This window comes from Schistocerca gregaria, chromosome 6 (assembly GCF_023897955.1).
Source record: "Schistocerca gregaria isolate iqSchGreg1 chromosome 6, iqSchGreg1.2, whole genome shotgun sequence".
Taxonomy (NCBI): Eukaryota; Metazoa; Arthropoda; class Insecta; order Orthoptera; family Acrididae; genus Schistocerca; species Schistocerca gregaria.
Genome location: NC_064925.1, coordinates 261,360,813 through 261,387,551, shown reverse-complemented (window position 1 = coordinate 261,387,551; position 26,739 = coordinate 261,360,813). Strand labels below are relative to the sequence as shown.

Below are 26,739 nucleotides of genomic sequence, written 5' to 3'. Positions count from 1 at the left end.
GTGTGCTGGTGCACCTGCTTTTCTCCATTCTTGAACAACTTTTTCAAGAACACAATTGAAGAGCACTGGAGACAGTCCATCCCCTTGTCGTACTCCTGTGTCTATTTCAAATTCTGTACTCAATTCTCCCATAAATTTTACTTTGGATTTGGTCTCCATGAGTGTTCCTTTTATGTTGTCTTTCAATCTAGTCCAAATTCTGCTTATTCTGCTTTTATATTGTTTCTTTCAAAATCATTTTTTACTTTGTTGACCCAGCTTGTTGTGGACTTCTTACCCCACAAATATTTGAAAATCTTATTAGTTAATCTACTGTCTTGCATCTGAAAAAAGTCCAAAAGACGTGAACCTTATTTTTCTCATTATGTTTGATATATTTACTACATTTTGGTATATTTCAGCATTCCTTTGTAATTTCAAACCTTCTGCTGTTTTTCATGGTCCTAATATTTTCCTTCTAATTGGCCTTTCCAGTACTTCTAATTTATCTAAATTATAATTTAATGCCAGGCATTTGCTTGCATATAGCCTTTCTGGCTTCACTACAGTGTTTTAATGCCTTATTTTTGCATTTTTAGATAGGCACTTTTTATTGTAGATGTCTTTGATGATACCCTATGATCTCCCCATTTTATGCAACCTTTCCTCTATCACTGATTTTTCCAAAGCGTTTTCTTGGATTATCTCCTCTTTGTGCGAACACACAAAGGTACTTGCAAACAGAATGTCATCAGCATGTTATGCCCTTAGAATTCTATCATCTGTGTGTAACATGCAGTGTCTTTTAGTTACATATTATTCATATGTACACTCAATTCTTAGCTATGGCATTCTTTTTTGGGGAACAAATCCACAAAATATGAACACAATTTTCAAACTCCAGAAAAGAGCCATAAGAATAATAACCAGAAATAGTAGTCGAGCTCATTGTAAAGATCTGTTCAAAACACTGGGAATTTTAACTGCTCCATGTGAACACATTTACCAGTCAGTTGTACACATCAAAAGTAACATTGGCAATTACTGCACAAACAGCTCTGTCCATGACCATGCAACAAGAGATAGACTCAACTTACATTTACCAAGAAAAAATAAACATAAAACTCAAAACAGCATTTTCTACCAAGGAATAAAACTGTACAATAAATTACCAAAAGAGATTAAAGAAATTTCAAAAATACACTTATTTAAGAAGGCAGCTAAAAAGTACCTGTTATGCAATACATTTTATACATTGAAGGATTACTTAGATAAAGCAGAGTAGGGGTTTGATAAAAAAATGTTATACAAACAAATAATAATAATAATGATGATTATAAAACATCCAATATTCCACATAACACCTTCACTTTATTATTTTTCTTCTTTTTTCCTTTCTAGAGACACTCTCCCCTCAAGCTATGCATAGCACAATACTAACACCTCTTCCTCTTTCTGAGCTCAACATCTCACTCATTATGAAGGGATGCTGACTCAGTTTTTCAGGATAGCAAATGGGAACTTGCAGTACAGAAAATGGCCCAAGGATCACCTGTGTGTGTGTGTGTGTGTGTGTGTGTGTGTGTGTGTGTGTGTGTGTGTGTGTGAAGTGTTATGAAACAATGTGTGTATAGTGTGTGCAGTGACTGATAGTGAAATATGAGTGAATAGTGTGGCATTACATTATTTAATGAGTTATTTGTAAATAAATTATTGTATACCAGGAGTAAAATCTAATGATTGTCTCTAACTAGAAGTCTGTAAATATATGTGTATACGAATTAGCTTATTGTAAATTGATCTAAGCTTGTAAATACTTTGACATGTCCTATATCCTTGTAAAAAGAGATCTACGGATGAATAAAACTACTACTACTACTACTACTACTACTACTAGATATTTGAACTTTTTTACCCTCTCCATTTGGCCAATATCTGATTTCAGGAATTTTGGAGCACCCATAAAATTTTTTTTCCCCCTGCAGAAATTCTTAAGACATTCAGATGGCTATTTCTTCCAGGAGATTTATTTACGTTATAGCAGATGCCACATTTTTGGAAAGTACAGAAAATCATCTGCAAATGCAAGACATGATTCTGATCCTTTTGCTTCCTCTTCCTAACCATATAGTTGAAGTGTTGAGTTCAATAAGTTTTTCATTCCAAATTCTCACTGTTTTCTCTAACACACTATTAAAAAGAATTAGGGACAGGTCATCACCTTGTCGTACAGCTGATTCTATTTTAAAAGGCTGTGAAATTTCTCCCATAAATTTTACTTTACAGACTGTATCTTTAAGTGTTCCACAAATTAAGTTTTGTCAGTTTAGACTTTATGCCAAATGCTCAAATTATTTTATCTATTTGAAACCCACAAATGTAACTACAACATCCTTTGAGTTACATTATTATTATTATTATTATTATTATTATTGTGTAAGAAAGTTCATTGGCCATTATGGGTACATCTACTTTTTTGGAAAAATTTCTTGTTGAAACTCACAACTACACTGCTAGCCATAAAAACTGCAACACCATGAAAGCAACATGCAACATACATTAGTTTTATATATCTTTTACTATATGTTGACATATGCAAACAATTTGAATTTCAATGTAAATGCATGAAATATGTAGATAAATGGTAGCTACATTCTGTATACAAGGAAAGATTAGGCAGCTGATTTCTCATTCAGAAGCACATTTGAATTTTAATTGTTTTCGAGAGCTCTATACCTTGTGTAAGAAGGAGAAACATCTTGTCAGTATCTGTCCAAATCAGAGACTGACAGGATCATGACCTATCAACAGTGCAGTTCATCATTATATAGCGAATGGGATTGGTAAAGATTTAACAAATGTAATGCATAGGTATCTAAAAATTTTTATTCTTTATAGGAGTCTCAAATACTTCTATAAATAATATCTGGGATTCCGTTGAATCTGCCATTTAGCCACCTGTAGCACTACATATAAAATTTAGTTCTTGTGGTATGACACATCTCAAAACTGTTTACACAAGAAACAACAATTTAAGAATCCTGCTACTGCTCCACCACCCCTCTCCCCCAATCCACCCCCAACGAACGCCTGTGCTGCCGTGCAAATATGGAACTGATGGGTTGAGGTGGGGCACATTCAACACCATACAGGATCTCAATAGCCCCACTCAACCAGGATCTGAGACAACAAAGTGTTTGCTTAGGTACTCAGATCACACAACCACATCATGTTCCTCATATCAGGACGTGAGGTTGTCTGCAGCAAAGCAATTATCCACTGGATAGGGCAACAATGTCAGGAGCATCACAGACTGTCAGAAAGGCAACCATTGTTGCATATTCCCTTGACACAGAAGCAGAGAGATGCACACAAAGAGTGATGTGCGTAATGACGATACTGGAGACTATTGTGGCACCATGTAGTCTTTTGTGACGAGTTCCAGTTCATCAGAGTAGCATTGTAACTGATTTATAATCTTGTGGAGCCAGTAACTGATTTATAATCATGTGGAGCCACCAACAAGAACAAATTGCACATTCCATTTGTCATAGGAGCTCATTACCTAATGTGATGATAGGGAACATCATTGGGTACAGAACACAAACACCTCTGGTTTGCATAGCCAGTAGTTTGGACAGCAGTCGTTATGCTTCTGATGTATTAAGGCTGATAGCTGTGGCCTATTTTCAAGGTCTCCATGATGTCCCTCACAAAATAACTGTAGTTCGCATGCTGCCTGTGTTGCCCTGAAAGGCTTCAACAATGACAATGTTTGAATGACATGCAATGTTCTTGCAATGATTGCCCTGAATCAAATGGCCAACTACCAAACCTCAACATTCACCACCAGTGTGCACCAACAAATACTACAACACAGCATCTACAAACACAAATCAATTCAAAAACATTGCACCACAAAGATGTCAAGTAATTCAGATACGAAGAGAATAGGAGCTTCAGAAGTGTGATGGAACAGAAGCTTGATTCAATCTCTCTTCATTGATTTTTTATTAATTTAATAAATTCGTTAACCTACACGTTAGGTATGGAGATCAAATAATTAATGAAGAAAGATTCAATCAAGCTGAAAAAAAAAAAAATTGTGTCATAACATGGGTAAAAAAACGGACTGGTTGATTAAACACCACTTGGAATATCAAAGAATCATCAATTAGGTAATAGGGGGAGGGGGAGTGGAAGATTCGAAGTTTAAACGGATTTAGGTTCCAGTAGTTATCCGGAGACGAAGAGGCCTGCACAGGATACATTAGTGTGGGGGGCTGCAACAACCCAGTGTTGAGACAGAATACCACTACGGATTATAAGCATAAATTGAAGGAAGATCGTTCAGTACAAATGCATAACACGAGCTTTTCAACGCCCAACGTTCAAAAACACAAAATACAAATACTTAAATACCACTTACTCTGATTTAGTGGATAATGACATGCTAAGTAACAATGAATTTCACAGGCGTAAGATAATTCAAGTAACATACATGGGCTACTGTATAAATTGTAGTCATTGTTATTATATATCAATCAACTTACCGTTGTTAACCATAATACCATATTCTTCAAGAAGAAAATTGATATTTGTATGAAATGCCTTTTCCCCACCTTCGCCAAGCATTACTAACATATATCCTCCGGAATCCAAAAATTTCTTCATGCAGTTGAATTCTGCCTCTGAGAACTTTTCTCGTGGTCCAGGCAAAACGAATACAGAAGTATCCGATAGTGCAACATCGGTTATTTCTTCCTTATTCCTGAATGTCAAAATACAGCAATATGAAACTATTAAAACTTACTTCAGGTACGATCTAAATATTCCGAATTTACTCACAGCATAACCTTCCACGTCCCCTTCAGCTTACGATGCAGCGTCCTATAATTGTCTGTTAACTTAAACAATTCATTCTTACAAGAATTGAAAAGGATGGTGTTGTTGCTCCTATCTTTGACGCCAGTTGACAGATCCTTAGAAGGAAAGAAAGACATTAATAATTGAAAAGTTTGACCTGCATTTTATATGAATTACAACTTCCGTTACTAAATGGTAGTGTTAAGAATGTTCAGTTTGACATTTTCTCACGCATTTGTTTACCTCCGAGGGCGCCATACTTTGGTTTACACTTTCCGATCTTCACGTGTTCACATGCCAGTGGCTTCGTTCAGTTTTAGCTTTAGACCATATCGATATCATTCGATCTGGGCCGTAGTTTCTACTTTAGACTGTGGTTTCTACTTTATTATATATGAGCAAATATTATACGTTTGTGTTGATTAACGGTGTGAATTACCTGAAGAACATAGCTTTCATGCTACTGCATATTTGCTTTGATACAAAAAAATAATCCACTGTTTGATTCGTCTTCTGCAGATTTGTCAGCATCTCTGATACTGTAAGCTAACAACGACAACCGAACGTCAACAAGCATGCGTTTGTGTTGATTTTGATCGATACGCCGCGGAAAGTTACAGTGTTTGAAAACAGTACTTGTAATTTTCTGTCAGTATACGTTGTAACGATGGTAGATTTCTATAGCAATATTGAAGAATTGCAGAATTACTTCAAAACACACAATAAAACACGAGAATATCAGGCACATTCTTCTAAAGTGCATTCTGTTGGTTGGAGTTGCGATGGAAGACGATTAGCATCTGGCTCTTTTGATAAATGTGTGTCAATATTTACCTTGGATAGAGACAGACTGGTAAGTTCAAATTAATGATTGTTTGATTATAGTAGATCTAAGATGTCTGTTTGATGTGCTGTAGTTAGAGGAGGAGGAGATTAGTGTTTTACGTCCCGTCACAACTAGGTCAGTAGAGACGGAGCACAAGCTCGCATTATGGAAGAATTTAGAAGGAAATCGGCTGTGCCCTTTCAAAGGAACCACCCAGACATTTGCCTGAAACTATTTACGGAAATTATGGAATACTTAAATCATTGTGGCCGGAGACGTGTTTGAACTGTCGTCCTCCGGAATGTGAGTTCAGTGTGCTAACCACTGCGCCACTCCGCTCAGTCTGCTGTAGTTCGAATACGATGCGGTTCATTGTACAAAATTTTATCAGTTTCAGTTAAAGTTAAATTGAAGTATAATTGTCAAATAGGTACTGGTCACTGCATAATAGTTCGTTACTCATTGTATGTGAAACACCGTAACGTGCATGGGTACAAACATCTAGTGTTTTTCGAGACCGATCATTGCCTTGTATATTACATTGTTGTTGTTGTCTTTAGTCCTGAGACTGGTTTGATGCAGCTCTCCATGCTACTCTATCCTGTGCAAGCTTCTTCATCTCCCAGTACCTACTGCAACCTACATCCTTCTGAAAGTGCTTAGTGTATTCATCTCTTGGTCTCCCTCTATGATTTTTACCCTCATTGCTGCCCTCCAATACTAAATTGGTAATCCCTTGATGCCTCAGAACATGTCCTACCAACCGATCCCTTCTTCTGGTCAAGTTGTGCCACAAACTTCTCTTCTCCCCAATTCTATTCAATACTTCCTCATTAGTTATGTGATCTACCCATCTAATCTTCAGCATTCTTCTGTAGCACCACATTTCGAAAGCTTCTATTCTCTTCTTGTTCAAACTATTTATCGTCCATGTTACACTTCCATACGTGGCTACACTCCATACAAATACTTTCAGAAATGACTTCCTGACACTTAAATCCATACTCAATGTTTAACAAATTTCTCTCCTTCAGAAACGCTTCCCTTGCCATCGCCAGTCTACATTTTATATTCTCTCTACTTTGACCATCATCAGTTATTTTGCTCCCCAAATAACAAAACTCCCTTACTACTTTAAGTGTCTCAATTCCTAATCTAATTCCCTCAGCATCACCCGACTTAATTCGACTACATTCCATTATGATCGTCATGCTTTTGTTGATGTTCATCTTATATCCTCCTATCAAAGCACTGTCCATTCCGTTCAACTGCTCTTCCAAGTCCTTTGCTGTCTCTGACAGAATTACAATGTCATCGGCGAACCTCGAAGTTTTTATTTCTTCTCCGTCGATTTTAATATCTACTCCAAATTTTTCTTTTGTTTCCTTTACTGCTTGCTCAATATACAGATTGAATAACATTGGGGAGAGGCTACAACCCTGTCTCACTCCCTACCCAACCACTGCTTTCCTTTCATGTCCCTCAACTCTTATAACTGCCATCTGGTTTCTGTACAAATTGTAAATAGCCTTGCGCTCCCTGTATTTTACCCCTGCCACCTTTAGAATTTGAAAGAGAGTATTCTAGTCGACATTGTCAAAAGCTTTCTCTAAGTCTACAAATGCTAGAAACGTAGGTTTGCCTTTCCTTATTCTTTCTTCTAAGATAAGTCGTAAGGTCAGTATTGCCTCACGTGTTCTAGTATTTCTACGGAATCCAAACTGATCTTCCCCGAGGTCGGCTTCTACTAGTTTTTCCATTCGTCTGTAAAGAATTCGTGTTAGTATTTTGCAGCTGTGATTATTAAACTGATTGTTTGGTAATTTTCACATCTGTCAACACCTGCTTTCTTTGGGATTGGAATTATTATATTCTTTTTGAAGTCTGAGGGTATTTCCCCTGTCTCATACATCTTGCTCACCAGATGGTAGAGTTTTGTCAGGACTGGCTCTCCCAAGGCCGTCAGTAGTTCCAATGGAATGTTGTCTACTCCGGGGGCCTTGTTTCAACTCAGATCTTACATTACACAAAATATTACATGACAGTGATTTTTCTTTTTTTTTTTTGGGGGGGGGGGGAGATTATCCATCTACTATATCCAAAAATTCATCTAATGAGTAGAAGGAGTTGCCATTCAGAAATTATTTTAATTTCCTTTTAAATGCTATATGGCTATTTATCAGACTTTTGATGCTATTAGGTAAGTGACCAAAGACTTTTGTGGCAGCATAATTTACCCCCTTCTGAGCTCAAGTAAGTCATCAGCTTTGACTGGTGATGTAAAGTTAATGACTGTTGTGACATCTTTTTATATGTATATTCACAGTTTTGTTGTTTGTCAGTGAGGCCAACGGAAATACAGAAGCATCCGATCCCACCCATCCGCTTTGACCCATGACGTCACAAATATGGCGGAAATGACCATAAACAACAATTCCAATATGGCGGATATAAAATCGTTGCAAACGTATCATAAAGACGAAAATACATAGAAAAACACACACACACGTTTCACAAAAAGCCTACTGACAAGCTTGGGAAATTGGGGATTTTTGGGTGGGGAGAAACTAAATATAAATAAATTTAGCCACCCACCCCCATACAAAACCACGCAAAACAACGAAAAAAATTGGCATCACAAAACTCACCAAATACCACAAAACACAATATTATCTGGAATCGGACACTTCCCTTGACCTATATAGCTCTACAGCAGCTCCCGATCCCATCTCCCAATACAAAAATCAAAATGCACTGCCAAATATTACAAACAAAGACTTCCCTTGACCTACACAGATCTACAGCAGCTCCCTTGACATATATAGCTCAACAGCAGCTCCCGTTCTCATCTCCCATTACAAATATCAAAATGCACTGCCAAACATTATGAACAAAGACTTTCCTTGACGTACACAGATCTACAGCAGCTCCCGATCCCATAAATTAGGATCGACCACTACCCTTGACCTACGTAACTCAAAAACATCTCCCAATACCAACCTTCACAGCCACAAATTTCAATGAAACACTTCCCTGTATGCCAATACACAACACATACACCAAAAACAAAACAATGAGAACTTACCACAAGAAAGTTCCAGCCGCACAAACTAGATTGGCCACCACACACACACACATACACACACACACACACACACACACACACACAAACCAGCGAAAAAAATACTAAACCAAAAGAAAAACCAAACCCAACCACACCTCAACTCAACCCCCCTCCCTGACCCCAAAATAAAAAAACACAAACAAAAACCAAATGCATCATAAAAAAATCTCAATCACACACTACAACTCAACAAAATAGATCCTCCACAACTAAAACAAAAAACAAACACACTCCCACTCCCCCCCCCCCCCCACCTTAACAAATACTGTACAACAAAATAAACCACCCACCCCACCCAGAGCCACAGCCACCCACCCACCTACCCAGACCACCCTAACTAACAACTTTCGGCCTATACATTTTACCCACAGCCATTAAGAAAACCCGAACAATACAATAGCCCTCTGGGACACTCTTCCGCCAACAGTACTCATCTAAATGAGACTGAAGGTTGGAAGAACGCCTCTTCCCCCTCCCAAGAACTGACTTAACCGCCCCCCACATCATCTCTATTGTATTAGTACCAGCCCCTGTATCATAATTCTTAAACTCTAAACTATGGTTCACTACTAAATGATTAAATCCCCTCTCACCCAACCCCCTATAAGAAGAAAAAGCATCAGAAACTATTGTGGACCCCGGCTCTATATATTCCTCAATTAGCCCCACTAATTCAGCCTTGGACCTCCCTTCCACAACCCTAAAAACACATTCGGAACCCCCCCCCCCCCCCCCGGAACAACAGCCCCCCACCCCCAAAGACCAGCCACAGACTTCCCCCTTCTATACTTCCTCTTCCCAAACTGTGACTCGTCCACCTCCAAAACAACCCCTTGCCCTCCCAACTTACCCCTGTACTTAATAAATTCCGAACACATTTCATGACAAAAGGAATACCAATCTAAAACGCTCCTCTCACTCACACCAGTCTCATGCGCGCAAAAACTCTGTGGGGATGTATAACAAAAATAATATGTAACAAGCACACATGCCCAACCTAGACTTCTCGAACCAGGTACCACGCCGTATGGAACGCCATATGTCATGTTTGCGACAGCGTCACATATAACCGTCCCTGGTCCAAGAGGCCGGAACTTTAACCAATTTCATTGGTTCACGGCACACACCGCACTTCACTCAACCGAGAACTATTGATTTTGTCTTTCATACCCATTCCTGAACAAAAAACCACAACCGATTAAACTCAATAACAAAACCACCCAATGTACAGCAATCATCACTACATTAACCTTCACAGAAAACTGTTAACTCACTGAAACAAGTTCCGCTTCAAAAATACGCAAGCAGCACTCGCCACAGAGCAACATCAAACTGAGCCCAATACACCAAACAAATGATAACCCTGAACATGTCACCAGAGGTCACAACAATCCACAACACGACAACATCTACAAACACGCCACACTCACAAACCAAACTCCGCACCGTCATGACGTCACACACCACAACACCCTTACGTCACGGGTCAAAGCCGACGCGTGAGATAGAACGCTTCTGTCGACAAATGTGATTCTAAAAAGATCCAGTTGTGACTGCTCTGATCTATAGCTTAGCCTGAGGTCGGGGTATGTTGGAAGGAGACAGTTTGGTTGTGAGTTGGTGAAGCCAAAGAACATGAAACTAAAAAAACCTGGTTGTGTTAACATGCTGAATTGTAGCTTAGCCTGGGAGTGCAGAAGTGTCTGATTCAACCCGTTTGCTTAGACCCATGACGTCATCAATATGGTGGAAATGGCTATTCTAAATGTATCCGATATGGCGCCTATGATATCACTACATACACACAGCAACGAACATGAAAATACGTATAAATAAGATAATAACATCTCCCTCCAAAAATACAATCAAACTAATGGGACAACTGTGGGAAATTGGTCGTTTTAGGGAGGGGACAAGCTAAATATAACAGTAAAAAATACACCACGATCCCAAAATACACAAGATGACGAACAAAAAAAATAATTACAAAATCTACAGGAATCGGACACTTCCCTTGACCTATATAGGTCACACACCACAATACCCTTATGTCGTAGGGTCAGAGCAGACAGATGGAATCAGACTCTTCCATTGACCTGCTTAGCCCGTCTGAAAAACTTGCCACTGATATAACATTATCGTTGCCATGCTTTTGCTCTTTTTCACATGTTATGCTCTCCCCTTGTCACAGGCAATGACTCATTTTGAATATTTCTCTTTATTCTACATATGTTCCATATAGAATATAATGTTGTTGTTGTCGTTGTTCTTGTTTTGATGATCTTCAGTCCTGAAACTGGTTTGATGAAGCTCTCCAAGCTACTCCATCCTGTGCAAGCTTCTTCATCTCCCAATACCTACTGCAACCTACATCCTTTTGAATCGGCTTAGTGTATACATCTCTTGGTCTCCCTGTATGATTTTTACCCTCCACACTGTCCTTCAGTGCTAAATTCGTGATCCCTTAATGCCTCAGAACATGTCCTACCAACTGATCCCCTCTTTTAGACAAGTTGTGTCACAAACTCCTCTTCGCCCCAATTCTGTTCAATACCTCCTCATTACTTATGTGATGTACCCATCTAATGTTCAGCGTTCCTCTGTAGCGCCACATATCGAAAGCTTCTATTCTCTTTTTGTCCAAACTATTTATTGTCTATGTTTCACTTCCATACATGGCAACACTCCATACAAATACTTTCCGAAAAGGCTTCCTGAAACTTAAATCTATACCCGATGTTATCAAGTTTCTCTTCTTCAGAAACTCTTTCCTTGCCATTGCCAGTCTACATCTTATTTCCTCACTACTTCGACCATCATCAGTTATTATGCACCCCACATAGCAAACCTCCTTTACTACTATAAGTGTCTCATTTCCTAATCTAATTCCCTCAGCATCACCTGACTTAATTCGACTACATTCCATTATCTTCGTTTTGTTTTTGTTGATGTTCATCTTATATCCTTCTTTCAAAACACTGTCTATTCCGTTTCACTGCTGTTCCAAGTCCTTTATTGCCTCAGACAGAAGTACAAAGTCATCGGCGAACCTCAAAGTTTTTATTTCTTCTCCATGGATTTTAATACCTACTCCGAATTTTTCTTTTTTTTCCTTTACTGCTTGCTCAATATACAGATTGAATAACAATGGGGAGAGGCTACAACCCTGTCTCACTCCCTTCCCAACCACTTCTTTCCTTTCATGTCCCTCAACTCTTATAACTGCCATCTGCTTTCTGTACAAATTGTAAATAGCCTTTCGCTCCCTGTATTTTACCCCTGCCACCTTTAGAATTCGAATGAGAGTATTCCAGTCAACATTGTCAAAAACTTTCTCTAAATCTACAAATGCTAGAAATGAAAGTTTGCTTTTCCTTAATCTTTCTTCTAAGATAAGTCATAGGGTCAGTATTGCCTCACGTGTTCTAGTATTTCTACGGAATCCAAACTGATCTTCCCCGAGGTCGGCTTCTACTAGTTTTTCCATTCGTCTGTACAGAATTCACGTTAGTATTTTGCAGCTGTGACTTATTAAACTGATAGTTCAGTAATTTTCACATCTGCCAATGCCTGCTTTCTTTGGGATTGGAATTATTATATTCTTGAAGTTTGAGGGAATTTCGCCTGTCTCATACATCTTGCTCACCAGATGGTAGAGTTTTGTCAGGACTGGCTCTCCCAAGACTGTCAATAGTTCTAATGGAATGTTGTCTACTCCGGGGGCCTTGTTTCGACTCAGGTCTGTCAGTGCTCTGTCAAACTCTTTACGTAGTATCGTATCTCCCATTTCATCTTCATCTACATCCTCTTCCATTTCCATAATATGTCCTCAAGTACATTGCCCTTGTATAGACCCTCTATATACTCCTTCCACCTTTCTGCTTTCCCTTCTTTGCTTAGAACTGGGTTTCCATCTGAGCTCTTGTTATTCATACAAGTGACTCTCTTTTCTCCAAAGGTCTCTTTAATTTTCCTGTAGGCAGTATCTATCTTACCCCTAGTGAGATAAGCCTCTACATCCTTAAATTTGTTCTCTAGCCATGCCTGCTTAGCCATTTTGCACTTCCTGTCGATCTCATTTTTGAGACGTTTGTATTCCTTTTTGCCTGCTTCATTTACTGCATTTTTATATTTTCTCCTTTAATCAATTAAAGTCTATATTTCTTCTGTTACCCAAGGATTTCTACTAGCCCTCATCTTTTTACCTACTTGATCCTCTGCTGCCTTCACTATTTCATCCCTCAAAGCCACCCATTCTTGTTCTACTTTATTTCTTTCCCCCATCCTGTTAATTATTCCCTTATGCTGTCCCTGAAACTATGTGCAACCTCTGGTTCTTTCAGTTCCTCCAGGTCCCATCTCCTTAAATTCCTGCCTTTTTGCAGTTTTTTCAGTTTTAATATACAGTTCATAACCAATAGATTGTGGTCAGCGTCCACATCTACACCTGTAAATTTCTTACAATTTAAAACCTTGTTCCTAAATCTGTCTTACCATTATATAATCTATCTGATACCTTCTAGTATCTCCAGTCTTCTTCCATGTACACAACCTTCTTTCATGACTCTTGAACCAAGTGTTAGCTATGAAGTTATGCTGAAAATTCTACCAGGTGGCTTCCTCTTTCATTTCTTACCCCCAATCCATATTCACCTACTGTGTTTCCCTCTCTTCCTTTTCCTACTATCAAATTCCAATCACCCATGACCATCAAATTTTCGTCTCCCTTCACTACCTGAATAATTTCTTTTATCTCATCATACATTTCTTCGTCATCTCCAGAGCTAGTTGGCATATAAACTTTTACTACAGTAATAGGTATGGGCTTCGTGTCTATCTTGGCCACAATAATGCGTTCACTATGCTGTTTGTAGTAGCTTACCTGCACACCTATTTTTTTTATTCATTATTAAACCTACTCCTGCATTACCCCCATTTGATTTTGTATTTATAACCCTGTATTCGCCTGACCAAAAGTCTTGTTCCTCCTGCCACCGAACTTCACTAATTCCCACTATATCTAACTTTAACCTATCCATTTCCCTTTTTAAATTTTCTAACCTACCTGCCCGATTAAGGGATCTGACATTCCGCACTCCGATCCGTAGAATTCCAGTTTTCTTTCTCCTGATAACGACGTCCTGTTGAGTAGACCCTGCCCGGAGATCCAAATGGGGGACTATTTTACCTCCAGAATATTTTACCCAATAGGATGCCATCATCGCTTAACCATACAGTAAAGCTGCATGCCCTTGGGAAAAATTACGGCTGTAGTTTTCCCCTTGCTTTCAGCCGTTCGCAGTACCAGCACAGCAAGGCCGTTTTGGTTAGTGTTACAATGCCAGATTAGTCAGTGATCCAGACTGTTACCCCTGCACTACTGCAAAGGCTGCTGCCTCTCTTCAGGAACCACACGTTTTCTGGCCTCTCAACAGATACCCCTCCGTTGTGGTTGCACCTATGGTACTGCTATCTGTATCACTGAGGCACGCAAGCCTCCCCACCAACAACAAGCTCCATGGTTCGGGGTGGGGGGATAGAGTACAATAAGTTGTACAAAATTTGACCTCGGCATATGAAAATTTTCACGTTGTATCAGGTGGTCGATAGGTGGTTGCAAAATGAACTAGGATCTATAGGGATACCCTGTCCAGAAATCTGGATTGTTTTGTCAGACCAATGTGTAGCATAGCTCAAGATCTAGGCTAAATTGTAAGGTGACAATTTGGGCGTGGGTTAACAGAGCAGAATTTTCTTTGAGCCCTATGGCATTTTGTGTTCAACACACTGCTGAAATTTTAAGCCAGTGTCTTTCACCATTTTGACGCAACATGAGGTCAATGTAGGGGAAAAATTAACACAACAATTTTTCAACTGTTTTGTTGCTGCCCTTATTTATCGACAAACTTAAAGTATACTGAGTGCTCTTTAGTAGTTCTGCGGCTAGGTGTGCTCAAGAATTACAACGTTTCTGGAAAATGAACATCTCTATAAAAATCAACATGGATTTCGCAAACAGAGATTCTGCAAAACTCAGCTTGGTCTGTTCCTCCATGAGATCCACAGCACAGTGGACAACGTCGCCTAGGTTGATGCCATGTTCCTTGATTTCAGTAAGGCATTTGACACCATCCTGCATTGCCATTTAATGAAAAAAGAAGAATCTTAAGGAAATTTAAGTCATCCACGAAAGGAGTGGCTTGTAAGGCACTTGTTCACCGAATTCTTGGGTATTGTTCATCTATATGGGATCCCTATCAGGTAGGTCTGATAGAGGAGATAGAAAAGATCCAACAAATAGTGGCATGCTTCATCGCGGGATCTTTTAGCTGACAAGAGAGCATTAGAGAGATGCTAAACAAACTCCTCTGGCAGATGTTACAAGAGAGGTGTTGTGCATTATGGAGAGATTTACTACTGAAATTTTGGAACAGCATTTTTCATGAGGAGTCGGACAATATATTACTTCTCCCTACATACATCTCGCGTATTGAGCACAAGGAGAAAATCTGAGAAATTAGAGTGAATACAGAGGCTTACTGACAATCATTTTCCCACACACTATTCGCGAGTGGAACAGGGCTGGAGGGATCAGATAGTGATACTGAAAGTACCCTCCACCTCACAACATTAGGTGGCTTGCAGAGTATGATGTAGATGTAGTTGTAGAGATGCTTGTTATCATATCTGCCAAAGGACAGCAGTTATTTATTATTATTTTATAAGTTACTAATTAATAATCAAGCTATCAAAAAAAATATCAGTTGTGTGTATACTTTTATGTTGTATAACTATATGCTATCACCTTGTATTTTTATTTTTGTTTAATTACAAAGAGTATATGATTTTGTACAGAAAATATTTTGTTTGTTTTTGCATTCTCTGAGGATAAACTTTTAAGAAAACAGTTGAAGGGTAATACTGTCAAGTATTTCGAAAGTATAATTGTATTTCATGTTTGATAGATGTTTTAAATTAATACTACAGGGTATTCCATGAGGAATGTTCAACATTTAGGGATATGACAGGAATGATTTCAACTAAAAATGTGTAGGAACCCTGGGCATGCCTTAGTGAGCTATGAGCACTTCATGTTTGTCACTATGAAGCAAATATCTTCTACTGCAAGCTCTTTGCTTTCTATATTGTGGGAGGAGGTGGCGATGGATCAACACATTATCATAGCCAAGATAGAAATGAAGCTTCCACCTACCACAGTTAGTACAAGACTGTATGTCAACTAACTCCACAGATGGTCATGAGACTGAAGAAATGTATGAAGAGACAGAAGAAATTATTCAGATAGTTACAGCAGACGAAAAGTTAATTGTGATGAGGGACTGGAATTCGATAATAGGAAAATGAAGAGAAGGAAAAATAGTAGCTGAAATAGGACTGGAAGAAAGTGATGAAAGAGGAATCCACCTGGTATAATTTTACGCAGAGTATAACATAATCATCGCTGACACTTGGTTTTATGATCATAAAAGAAAGATGTATATGTGGAAGAGACCTGGAGACGTGGGAAGTTTTCAGATTGATTATGTAATGATTAGACAGAGATTGAGGAGCCAGATCTTGAATTGTAAGACATTTACAGGGACAAATGTAGTCTCTGACAACAATTTATTGGCTATGAACTGTAGATTAAAACTTAAGAAAATGCAAAAAGGTAGAAGATTAAGGAGATGGGACCTGATGAGATGGAACCTTGATAAGTTGAAAGAACCAGACGTTGTTGAGAATTTCAGAGGGAGCGTTACACAACAGTTGACTAGAACAGGGGAAAGGAATATAGTAGAAGATGAATGGGTAGCTTTAAGAAATGAAATAGTGAAGGCAGCAGAGGATCAAATAAGTAAAGAGACAAGGCCTAGTAGATATCCTTAGGTAACACAAGAGATATTCGATTTAATTCAGGAAAGGAGAAAATTTTAAAATGCAGCAAATGAAACATGCAAAAGGGAGTACAAGCAATGAAAAAATGAGACTGAAATGAAATGCAAAATGGCTTAAGCAGGAATGGCTAGAGGACAAATGTAAAGATTTAGAAGCATATTTCACTTGGGGAAATATATATACCACATACAGGAAAATTAAAAAGGCCTTCAGGAAAAAAAGAAGCGGCTGTATGAATAACAAGAGCTCAGATGGAAGATGAGTCCTAAGAAAAAAATGGAAAGCTGAAAGGTGGAAAGAATATATTGAGTACCTACACAAAGAGGATGAACTTGAAGGCAATATTATAGAAAGGAAAGTGGACGTAGATGAAGATGGGAGAGGAGATATAATACTGCAAGGAGAATTTCACAGAGCTCCGAAAGATCTAAGTTGAAGCAAGGCCTCAGGGGTAGATGATATTCTGTCAGCTCTACTGATAGCCAGCCATGACAAAACTCTTCCATCTGGTGCAAGATGTGTGAGACAGGCAAAATAGCCTCAGACTTCAAGAATAATGTAGTAATTCCAATTCCAAAGCAAGCAGTTGCTGAGAGGTGTGAAAATTATCGAACTATCAGTTTAATAAGTTATGATTGCAAAATACTAACACAAAATCTTTACAGATGACTGGAAAACTGGTAGAAGTCAATCTCCGGGAAGATCAATTTGGATTCTGGAATAATATGGGAACATGAGAGGCAATACTGACCTTACGACTTGTCTTAGAAGATGGATTAAGGAAAGACAAACCTACATTTATAGTATTTGTAGACTTAAAGAAAGCTTTTGACAATGTTGACTGGAATTCTTTCTTGGAAATTCTGAAGGTAGCAGGGGTAAAATACAGGAAGCGAAAGGGTATTTGCAAGTCATACAGAAACTAGAGAGCGGTTATAAGAGTCAGGGAGTATGAAAGGGAGGAAGGGAGTGAGGCAGGACTGTAGCCTATCCCCGGTGTTGTTCTGTCTGTATATTGAAAAAGCTGGAAAAAAAAAAAAAAGTAGGAATTAAAGTTCTTTGAAAGAAATAAAAACTTTGAGATTTGCCGATGACATTGTAATTCTGTCAGATACAGCAAAGGGCTTGGAAGAGCAGTTGAACGGAATGGACAGTGTCTTGAAAGGAGGATATAAGATGAACATAACAAAAGCAAAACAAGGACAATGGAATTTAGTCAAATAAAATTCGGGTGATGCTGAGGGAATTAGGTTAGGAAATGAGACAGTTAAAGTATTAAATGTGTTTTGCTATTTGGGCAGCAAAATAACTGACAATAGCCGAAGGAGAGAGGATATAAAATGTAGACTGGCAATGGCAAAAAAATCATTTCTGAAGAACAGAAATTTGTTAACATTGAATATAGATGTAAGTGTCAGAGAGTCTTTTGTGAAAGTATTTGTATGGAATGTAGCCATGTATGGAAGTGAAACATGGACAATAAATAGTTTAGACAAGAAGAGAATGAAAGCTTTTGAAATGCAGTGCTACAGAAGAATGGTGAAGATGAGTTGGGTAGATCACATAAGTAATAAGGAGGTACTAAATAGAATTGCGGAGAAGAAAAATTTGTGGCACAACCTGACTAAAAGAAGGGCTCGGTTGGTAGGACACATTCGGAGGCGTCAAAGGATCACCAATTTAGTATTCGAGGGAGGCATGGAGGATAAAAATAATAGAGGGAGACCAAGAGATGAATACACTAAGCAGATTCAGAAGGATCTTTCCTTGCAGTAAGTGTACATAATTGCTGTATCTTTATTATTCATGTCAGTATGTAAGACGATTTTAGTTTTATTTATGAACAAGATGTTAGTGAATTTTTACTTTTTTCATGGGAGCGTGAAGTGCAGTTTGTGATCTGAGCACTGCAGCGACCAGGCATGGCTTGTACCCCTTGCACATCTCCCCATCCTGTGGCAGTCTGTGTGGGCGCCAAGCTTCCTCTGCTCCCTCTTCCTAAATGTATCAACTTACATTTAACACACTGTAATTTTGGATACATACTAGTATTTTTACTTTTTATGTGTATCTAGCAGAACCATTATAACCAAGAAATTAGTCTCTTTCGAGTTGAAGAATGCACTGAGTAGTTTGTTGTCAATTAAGTTGTCTGGCCTGCAATAAAAATAGAATGTTGTATCTACTAGGCAGCATCAGTGTGTTATAGCACAAGGTTGTCTAAGTAAAATTATTCAGTGGTAGACTAGTAGATCCAGATGTTTGCCCACTTATCCCTTTCATATTTGGTTGTTTGGCTAATTGAGAGTGTGATCATCCTTTATTTGTATTGCCTCCATAGATGCGTGATCAACATACCTGACAGGCATGTGGAAGAGCCAAGTTCAGTTCCCAATACTATCAGTTTTTTTTAAGGGATTGGAACAGAGTCCACTCAGCCTCTGGAGATCAGTTGAGAAGCAGCAGCCCAATGGTCTCGGTAGCTGATGACGAATCAGAAAGCAATGAGAGGAAACTCCATACTGCATCCAACTGATGCCATGTGGCAGAGGATGAAACAGTGGCCAATTAGTATTGTGTGGCCCTCTGGGCCAAATTCTGAAGTTAGCCTACTTTCATCAGGCCTGTTTTTGTACCAACAGTTTAGTGATCCACTTTTATAATGGAGCATTGCTTCTCACTCAATTTGAATTTTAGCAAAAAGCACTGTTGCAATCTTTTTTTCAAAAACAAATATTGTAATTAAAATAGATGATGTGCTCTTGATAAAGCAAGAGCAGCTGAATTTAAAAAATTCACCTACAGTTGTGCTCAGTCTGCCAGAATGCAGTTTATAAGAAACTTGCTGCTCTGTTATCCTCTTCAATGCTAATGAAATAATCGAAACTGTAGAAAGCGTCAAGTTTGGCCATCCTCTTCTAAAATCTAAGAAAGTCTCAAAATAAGAGTCATAAGGTTACGTAAAGTGCAAGATTTGTCAAGTACAATGTAAAATTTTTCAACAGGTTGTAGTTTAGGTAGGTTTAAGTCAGATACAAATGTACAGCAAAATTCTAATAATCAGCAATGCCAGTAGTGTGGTAATAATGGTAACCTACAGAGTGAGTTTCTTCAAATATTGAAATTTGCACATGTTAATACTTGCTTTAAAAAAATTGGTTTGATGTTGCAGAGGCTTCTGAATTTACAGTTTTGGTCAGAATTCTCAGTAAAAGCTAGTAAGCTTAAACTGGCAAGAAGAAGGAAAAAATTCTTAATAGCACCTTGAATACACACAAGTAACTACTGCAGTTTGGTATAACTGCGCATCTCTTTAAAATATTTTGCTAACTACTATTATTTTCCATTTTGAAACAACATGAATTTGGCCAAAACTGTCATTGAGGTCACACATTTTGTAATCCTATACCAAAGGCCTCCTATGACACTCAATTTTCTGTGTCTGGACCTCAAAGTTTGCAAAGCTAGCTTTATTTTATTTGGAACATTTACAAAATGTCATTCGAATTGTAGATGGTCTGGTTGGGATTATTACTAAATGTGACACACTTGATGTGGCATGAGCTCTCTAATGTTTTATCGACAAGCATTTTGTGCAGAGTAACTACTGAAGGCGGAGCTGTGCAGTTTGTAAATGACATGACTTTATTCTTGTGAACCGTGAACTTTTTCTTATTGTGCAGGAGCTCAACAAATTCATAGTATTTTATTCAGTACTTTCCTCTTGTCCTTTCTTTTGTCTTTCTTATTGTTTATTCCTTCTAGTTCACATTCCTATCTAACAGTGGAAACTACAGGTTGGAACGTCAACAGTGTAATAAAAGGATAGATTGCAACTTACACATTGAACACATTGAATTGCAGACAGGCGCAATGAAAAGACCGTTACACATTTAGCTTTCGGTCAAAGTCTTCTTTAGAAAAAGTAAACACACACACATTCATTCACACGGGCAAGCACACCTCACATGTGACCACCATCTCTGACAACTCGGACAGGAATGCAACTTTCATGTTCAACGAAAGCAGTGGTCTGGAGAGGGTGAGGAAGGAGAACAGATAGGGGGTACACATGTTGGAGGGTGAGAGAGAGAGAGGAGTTCTCTGCAGGTACTGGATGAAGACATGACAAGACTGCCACCTGGTGCAGCTTTGGGAGGCAGTGCGGCAAGGAAGAGGGTCAGGGAACAACAACAAGTGGAAAATGTGAGGAGTGGGGAAGGAGAGAGATGGGTGGGTGCTGTGGAAAAGGACAGCACACATTGAGGATGAGGGGATGAAAATAGGGAGGAGGTGATAGGACAGAGGGGGTGGAAACTGTTGGGTGGAGGCTGTAGGGACAGTAGGTCGCTGTAGGTTGAGGCCATTATAATTATAGGAGCAGCGAATGTGTTGTAATGATAACTGCACAGTTCAGAAAAGCTGTTGGTGGAGAGGAGGATACAGATGGTTATTGTGCCCCCACTGAAAGAATTTTGGACCTCACTGACCAACACCTCCAATCAGTAGTCTGTAATCTAGCTTCCCACATCAATGATACCAACCACTTCCTTCGCTGACTCTCCACAATTCCCACCTTGTTACATTCTGAATCCCTTCTTGTCACTGTTCACACCACTTACCTATACATTAACATCCCTTATGCCCATGGCCTTGCCATTATTGAATACTACCTATCCCAAATCCTTCAGAATCCAAATCCGCTACCTCATTCCTCTTAAGCTTTGCCAACTCTGTTCTCACTCATAACTACTTCTCCTATGAAGGGAAGGTTTACAAATAAATCTGCAGCACAGCCATGGGCACGTGGTTGGCACCTTCCTATGCCAACCTGTTTATGGGCCATCTAAGTGGAGACCTTTCTCAAACCCTTAGTCTCGTACAGTTTCATTGATGATGTCTTCATGATCTGGATTCAGAGCAATGACATTCTATCCTCATTCCTTCACAACCTCAACACCTACTCTCCCAGCCACTTCACCTGGTCCTCCACAACCCAGTGCCCCACCTTCCTGGACATTGATCTCCTCTCTGATGGCTCCATCCACATCTTTGTCCACATTAAATCTACTGACCACAAACAGTACCTATGTTTTGACAGCTGTCATCCCTTTCATGTGACAAGAACTCCCTTACCCCGTGTGCTGGGCCCACCAAGGCATTCACGGACAAACACTAACCCTGAGATGTGGTCTGCAAGCATTTCTCCTTTGTCATTTTCCCACACACTTCCAATCCACCCACCACCCCAAAGAACCAGCTGCAAATGAGTGCCTATTTGTCATGCAGTACCATCCAGCACCACATTCATCACCCAGTACCACCCACGACTGGAACATCTGAACCACATCCTTTGTCAGTGCTTTGATCACATATCATCAATCTCTGAAATAAGGGAAATCCTATCCAACATCCTTCCCAACCTTCCTAAAGTGATTTTCTGTCATCCAACTGACCTCCACAACATCCTAGTCCATCCCAATGCCACTCCCAATCCCAACCCCTTACCGCAGGTTTCATATCCATGTGGAAGACCCAGGTACACGACCAACCCAATTCCCCCCCCTCCCCCCCCAACACTTCCTATTTCAGTGCTGTCACAGATTTAACCTACCCTCTCAGAGGCTGGGCCACATGTAAAAGTAGCCATATCATATACCAGCTCTGCTGCAATCAGTGCACAGCTATTGTATTGGTATGACTACCAATCAGCTTGTCACCAGCACGAGCAACCACCACCAAACTGTACCCAAGAGCTTAGGAGACCACCCTGTGGCAAAATGTGCATCTGAACATAACATGCTTTATTTCAGTGGCTGCTTCACAACCCAGACCATCTGGATCCTTCCTGCCACCAACAGCATTTCTGAACTGTGCAGATGGGAGTTAGCTTTACAACACATTCTCTGCTCCTAAAATTATCCAACCCTTAACATACAGTAACCTACTGCCCCAATGCATGCACCCAGTAGTTTCCGCCCTTCTGTCCTACCACCTCCCTATTTACGTCCCCTCACCCTCATTGTGTGCTGCCCTTTGCCAACACACCTGCCCATCTTTTGCCTCCCCACCACCCTGATACACAGCCTCCCAACACTGCGCCTGCGGGGCAGTCTTGTCGTGTCTTCATCTAGTCCCTGCATGCTCCCCCAGACAGCACAGTTCTCTCCTCCCACCTGTACACTCCTATCCCTGCCCCCAACAGATTGTTGCTTTTATTAAATGTGACGGTTGCATTCCAATCCAAGTTTCTGGAGATGAGGGTCAAGTCTGTGTGAGGTGTGCTTGCTTATGTGAATGTATGTGTGTTTTCCTTTTGAAGAAGGCTTTGACCAAAAAATCTTTTTGTGATGCCTATCTATAATCCAGTGTGACATTACCACTAACTGGAATTTTGTTATGGGTAGTAAGTTAGTGAAACAAGGAAGATATTTTTAGGGTCTTCCAATTATGGTAAATACAGTGAAAAAAGCTAAGGCTGTTGGAGGTGTGTAGCAGAAACAATCGGCTAACATTGAAGGAAGAAAACTGTCAGCCCTTGTTGCAAAAAGGTATTTTCGTTCCAGTGATGCACTATGGCAACACATTCCAGTATCAGTGGTACCCCAGCCAATCTACCATCACTTATAATATTTTGAAAAGGATAGTTGCTACTCACCATGTAGTGGAGATGCTGAGTTGCAGATAAGGGGAGGGGGGAACTGCCACAAAATAAGCTTTTGGCCAGTATAAGAGCTCTCTCTCTCTCTCTCTCTCTCTCTCTCTCTCTCTCTCTCACACACACACACACACACACACACACACACACACACACACACACACGACCACAGCCTCTGACAGCTGAAAACACACTATGAGCAGCAGCAGCAGTGCATGATGGGAGAGGCAACTGAGTGTGGGTAAGGAGGACACTAGGATGGGGAGGGAGAGAGGGATAGCAGGATAGGGGTGAGGAATGGTGAAGTGCTGCTGGGGATCGTGCAGGGATGAGGTGGAGAGAGGCTAAGGCAGCTAGGTCCAGTTGGGAGGCTAGACAGAGGGAGAGATGAGGGGAGTTTAATGGGAAATGAGAGAATTAAGAAGACTGGCTGTGTTGGTGGAATAGGAGGCTGTGTAGTGCTGGAATGGGAACAGGGAAGGGGCTATATGGGTGGGGACAATGACTAACGAAGGTTGAGGCCAGGAGGGTTACAGGAACATACAGTATATTGCAGGGAGAGTTCCCACCTGTGCAGTTCAGAAAACCTGGTGTTGGTGGGAAGGATCCATATGACACAGGCCGTGAAGCAGACATTAAAATGAAGAAAGTCATCTTTGGCGGTGTGTTCAGCAACGAGGTGGTCCAGTTGTTTCTTGGCCAGAGTTTGTCGGTGGCCATTCATGCGGACAGACAGCTTGTTGGTTGTCATGCCCACATGGAATGTAGCATAGTGGTTGCAGCTTAGCTTGTAGATCACATGACTGGTTTCACATGTAGCGCTGCCTTTGATGGTCTAGGTGATGTTTGTGACCGGACAGGAGTAGGTGGTTGTGGGAGGATGTATGGGACAGGTCTTGCATCTAGGTCTACTGTAGGGATGTGAGCCATGAGATAAGGGGTTGGGAGCAGGGGTTGTGTAGGAATGGACGAGTATACTGTGTAGGTATAGACGTAGATGCAAGACTAAGGCCTTGGTGTTCGAAAGCTTATTTTGTGACAGTCTTTTTGTTGTCCCTATCTGTGACTCAGCATCTCCGTTATATGGTGAGTAGCAAATATCCTTTCCACAATACTGTTACATGCCATCCTGGATTTTCCAGTGTTTGATTCTACCATCACTTATCTTTCACTGCATTACTGATATTTTACCAAAAGTTATAAATGTACTTTTTCTTTTACAGAATAAGGAGTTCACCTTCCGAGGGCATGGTGGTAGTGTAGACCAGCTGTGTTGGCATGCCTCTAATACTGATCTCTTAAGTACAGCAAGTGGTGATAAAAGTGTTAGAATATGGGACACCAGAACCCAGAAATGTGCCGCTACAATCTTGACAAAGGGTACACAAAAAATCTTAAAACAAAAACAGTTGTAAATGTTTTGTGCATAATGTGTTCACATGTTACATTTTGTAAATGTTCTAGGTGAAAACATCAACATTGCTTGGGCACCAGATGGCAATACTATCGCTGTTGGGAATAAAGAGGACTTGGTGACATTCATAGATACCCGTACTCACAAGATAAAGGCGGAAGAACAGTTTCATTTTGAAGTAAATGAAATTGCATGGAATAAAGAAAGTAATCTGTTTTTTCTAACAAATGGCCAAGGTTGCATACATATATTAAGGTACATCAGTGTTATATGGCTGTCTCCCTACACATAATACTCTGAGAAAGAGAAGTGAGTCAAGTCACCACTCCAACAGCAGCTGAGGATTATGGCAAGAGAGACGCAGTTAGTTAAAAAAATAATAATAATAATAAAACAAAGAAAAAGCCCCGTGAAATCATCATTTGGATTTGTTTGACAGGTAAAGATGCCTAATAGGAACACAAAAGTCTAATGGAGAGAATGGTCAGTACAAAAGCAATATGTCAATAATAATTATATTTCGTGCTTGTGATCTCTACTGGCAGTGAAGTATTCTAGTTAATGGGTTTAAGCCTTGTTGAGAATGACTTGTTTGGAAATACCAGTATACTCTCCTAACTTTTTTGTATGATTTTCTTAAATAATTTGAGGTGTATATTGAAAGCATGCTATAGTTAAATCCACAGAACACAGTTATCTAGAGCTGTAACTGTTGAGCAAAAAACGCACAGACCCAAAACGTTTCGTAGAGTTGAAATTTACCTAGAAGAAAATGGTAATTTATAATGTTTCTAAAACACTCCCAATCACACATTTGACTGTTGCTGAATGATGGCATTTACACACACACACACACACACACACACACACACACACAGGTGCAGCCCCTACCCTCCGCCTGCCGCCCCAAACACTAACTCTCTCTCTCTCTCTCTCTCTCTCTCTCTCTCTATGTGTGTGTCTCTAGACCCCCCTCCCCCCCCCCCCCCCCCCCCAAACACACACACACACACACACACAGACTAAAATGAGGAATTCAGAAAGATGTCCTTAAGTTTCGCCTTTGCGAATATCTTACCACATGTAAAAAATCGCTCCATTAATCCTCAAGCTTCATAACTATTAAGGTTAGATGATTCTCAGGCTGGAAGGCCATAAGTGCCTGCAAACTGTAACACAAATTGTGCCCAGTAAAACATTCTGTAGCTCACAGCACCTTTCTTGTTGAGGCCTCTTCTATCTTTACAAGTCACCATGCTAGCTACCAGTATGTTTAGATAAACATATCTTTGGGAGGGGACATAAATACACTATCAGATTTACATGTATTGATTTTGGCCCACTTGTTGTAGTCTAGAGACTGATCACAAACCGCTGCAAAACAGTTCAGATTTAAAAAAAAAAAAAATCGCAAGTTTATAAGTTCTTTGCAGACCTGTCAACTGTGGTACAAATAAATGAGTAGAGCTGGATTTGATGTTATCCTAGACAAGGTGTACACTTGAAATTCACTAGTTTATTCAAGAAATTATAACTTTTGTAGTGGCACTAGGTATCTCAGTAAAAACTCGGACTGGCAGCCAAATTCACAAGAAACAGACTCAAAGTGCCACTTGTGATTCACAAACAACTGATTGCACTGTTAGTTCCTTGATATCTTATCAGTGTACCTCCCTAGGAAAACTGTTAAGTGCATCTGCAATCTCATTTGCAGAAAAATTCCAAGTCACGATGGAATTGTCAAATAATCAAAGTCCCGACACTTGCACTACGCAGCTGCTTACCACCCAGAATCAGTCACATAAATGTTACCAAATCATATCCTAAAGACAGAGCTCCCCACTTTTTAACCCCTAAACACAAAGTTCCCCCTACATCTCAAAAAGCGAGCCCATCTTATCGTGTGTTGCCCTACTAATTCTTTCAACTTCCTTCCTATTGGCTGTTGGTATTGTCTTTTCCCTACCATGCCA

The 26,739-nt window shown here is 39.8% G+C and overlaps 2 protein-coding genes across 3 annotated transcripts in view; one reads left to right on the top strand and one right to left on the bottom strand.

The window, feature by feature from the left end:
- The window catches only part of LOC126279008 (intraflagellar transport protein 52 homolog), a 74,038-nt gene extending 68,869 nt beyond the window's left edge, over positions 1-5,169 (bottom strand). Inside the window, exons 1-3 of the mRNA XM_049979387.1 lie at positions 5,089-5,169; positions 4,828-4,961; positions 4,533-4,750 (exon numbers count right to left, since the gene is read on the bottom strand). Coding sequence (XP_049835344.1) covers positions 4,533-4,750; positions 4,828-4,961; positions 5,089-5,103 — 367 coding nt within the window. The 5' untranslated portion in view covers positions 5,104-5,169. The remainder of the gene's footprint in view (positions 1-4,532; positions 4,751-4,827; positions 4,962-5,088) is intronic.
- The window catches only part of LOC126279009 (THO complex subunit 3), a 61,158-nt gene continuing 39,577 nt past the window's right edge, over positions 5,159-26,739 (top strand). The window contains exons 1-3 of one of the 2 annotated variants that reach the window (XM_049979388.1): positions 5,159-5,698; positions 24,576-24,732; positions 24,817-25,021. In XM_049979388.1, the coding sequence (XP_049835345.1) occupies positions 5,513-5,698; positions 24,576-24,732; positions 24,817-25,021 (548 nt within the window). In that variant the 5' untranslated portion in view covers positions 5,159-5,512. The remainder of the gene's footprint in view (positions 5,699-24,575; positions 24,733-24,816; positions 25,022-26,739) is intronic. The other variant, XM_049979389.1, reaches the window with a different exon arrangement.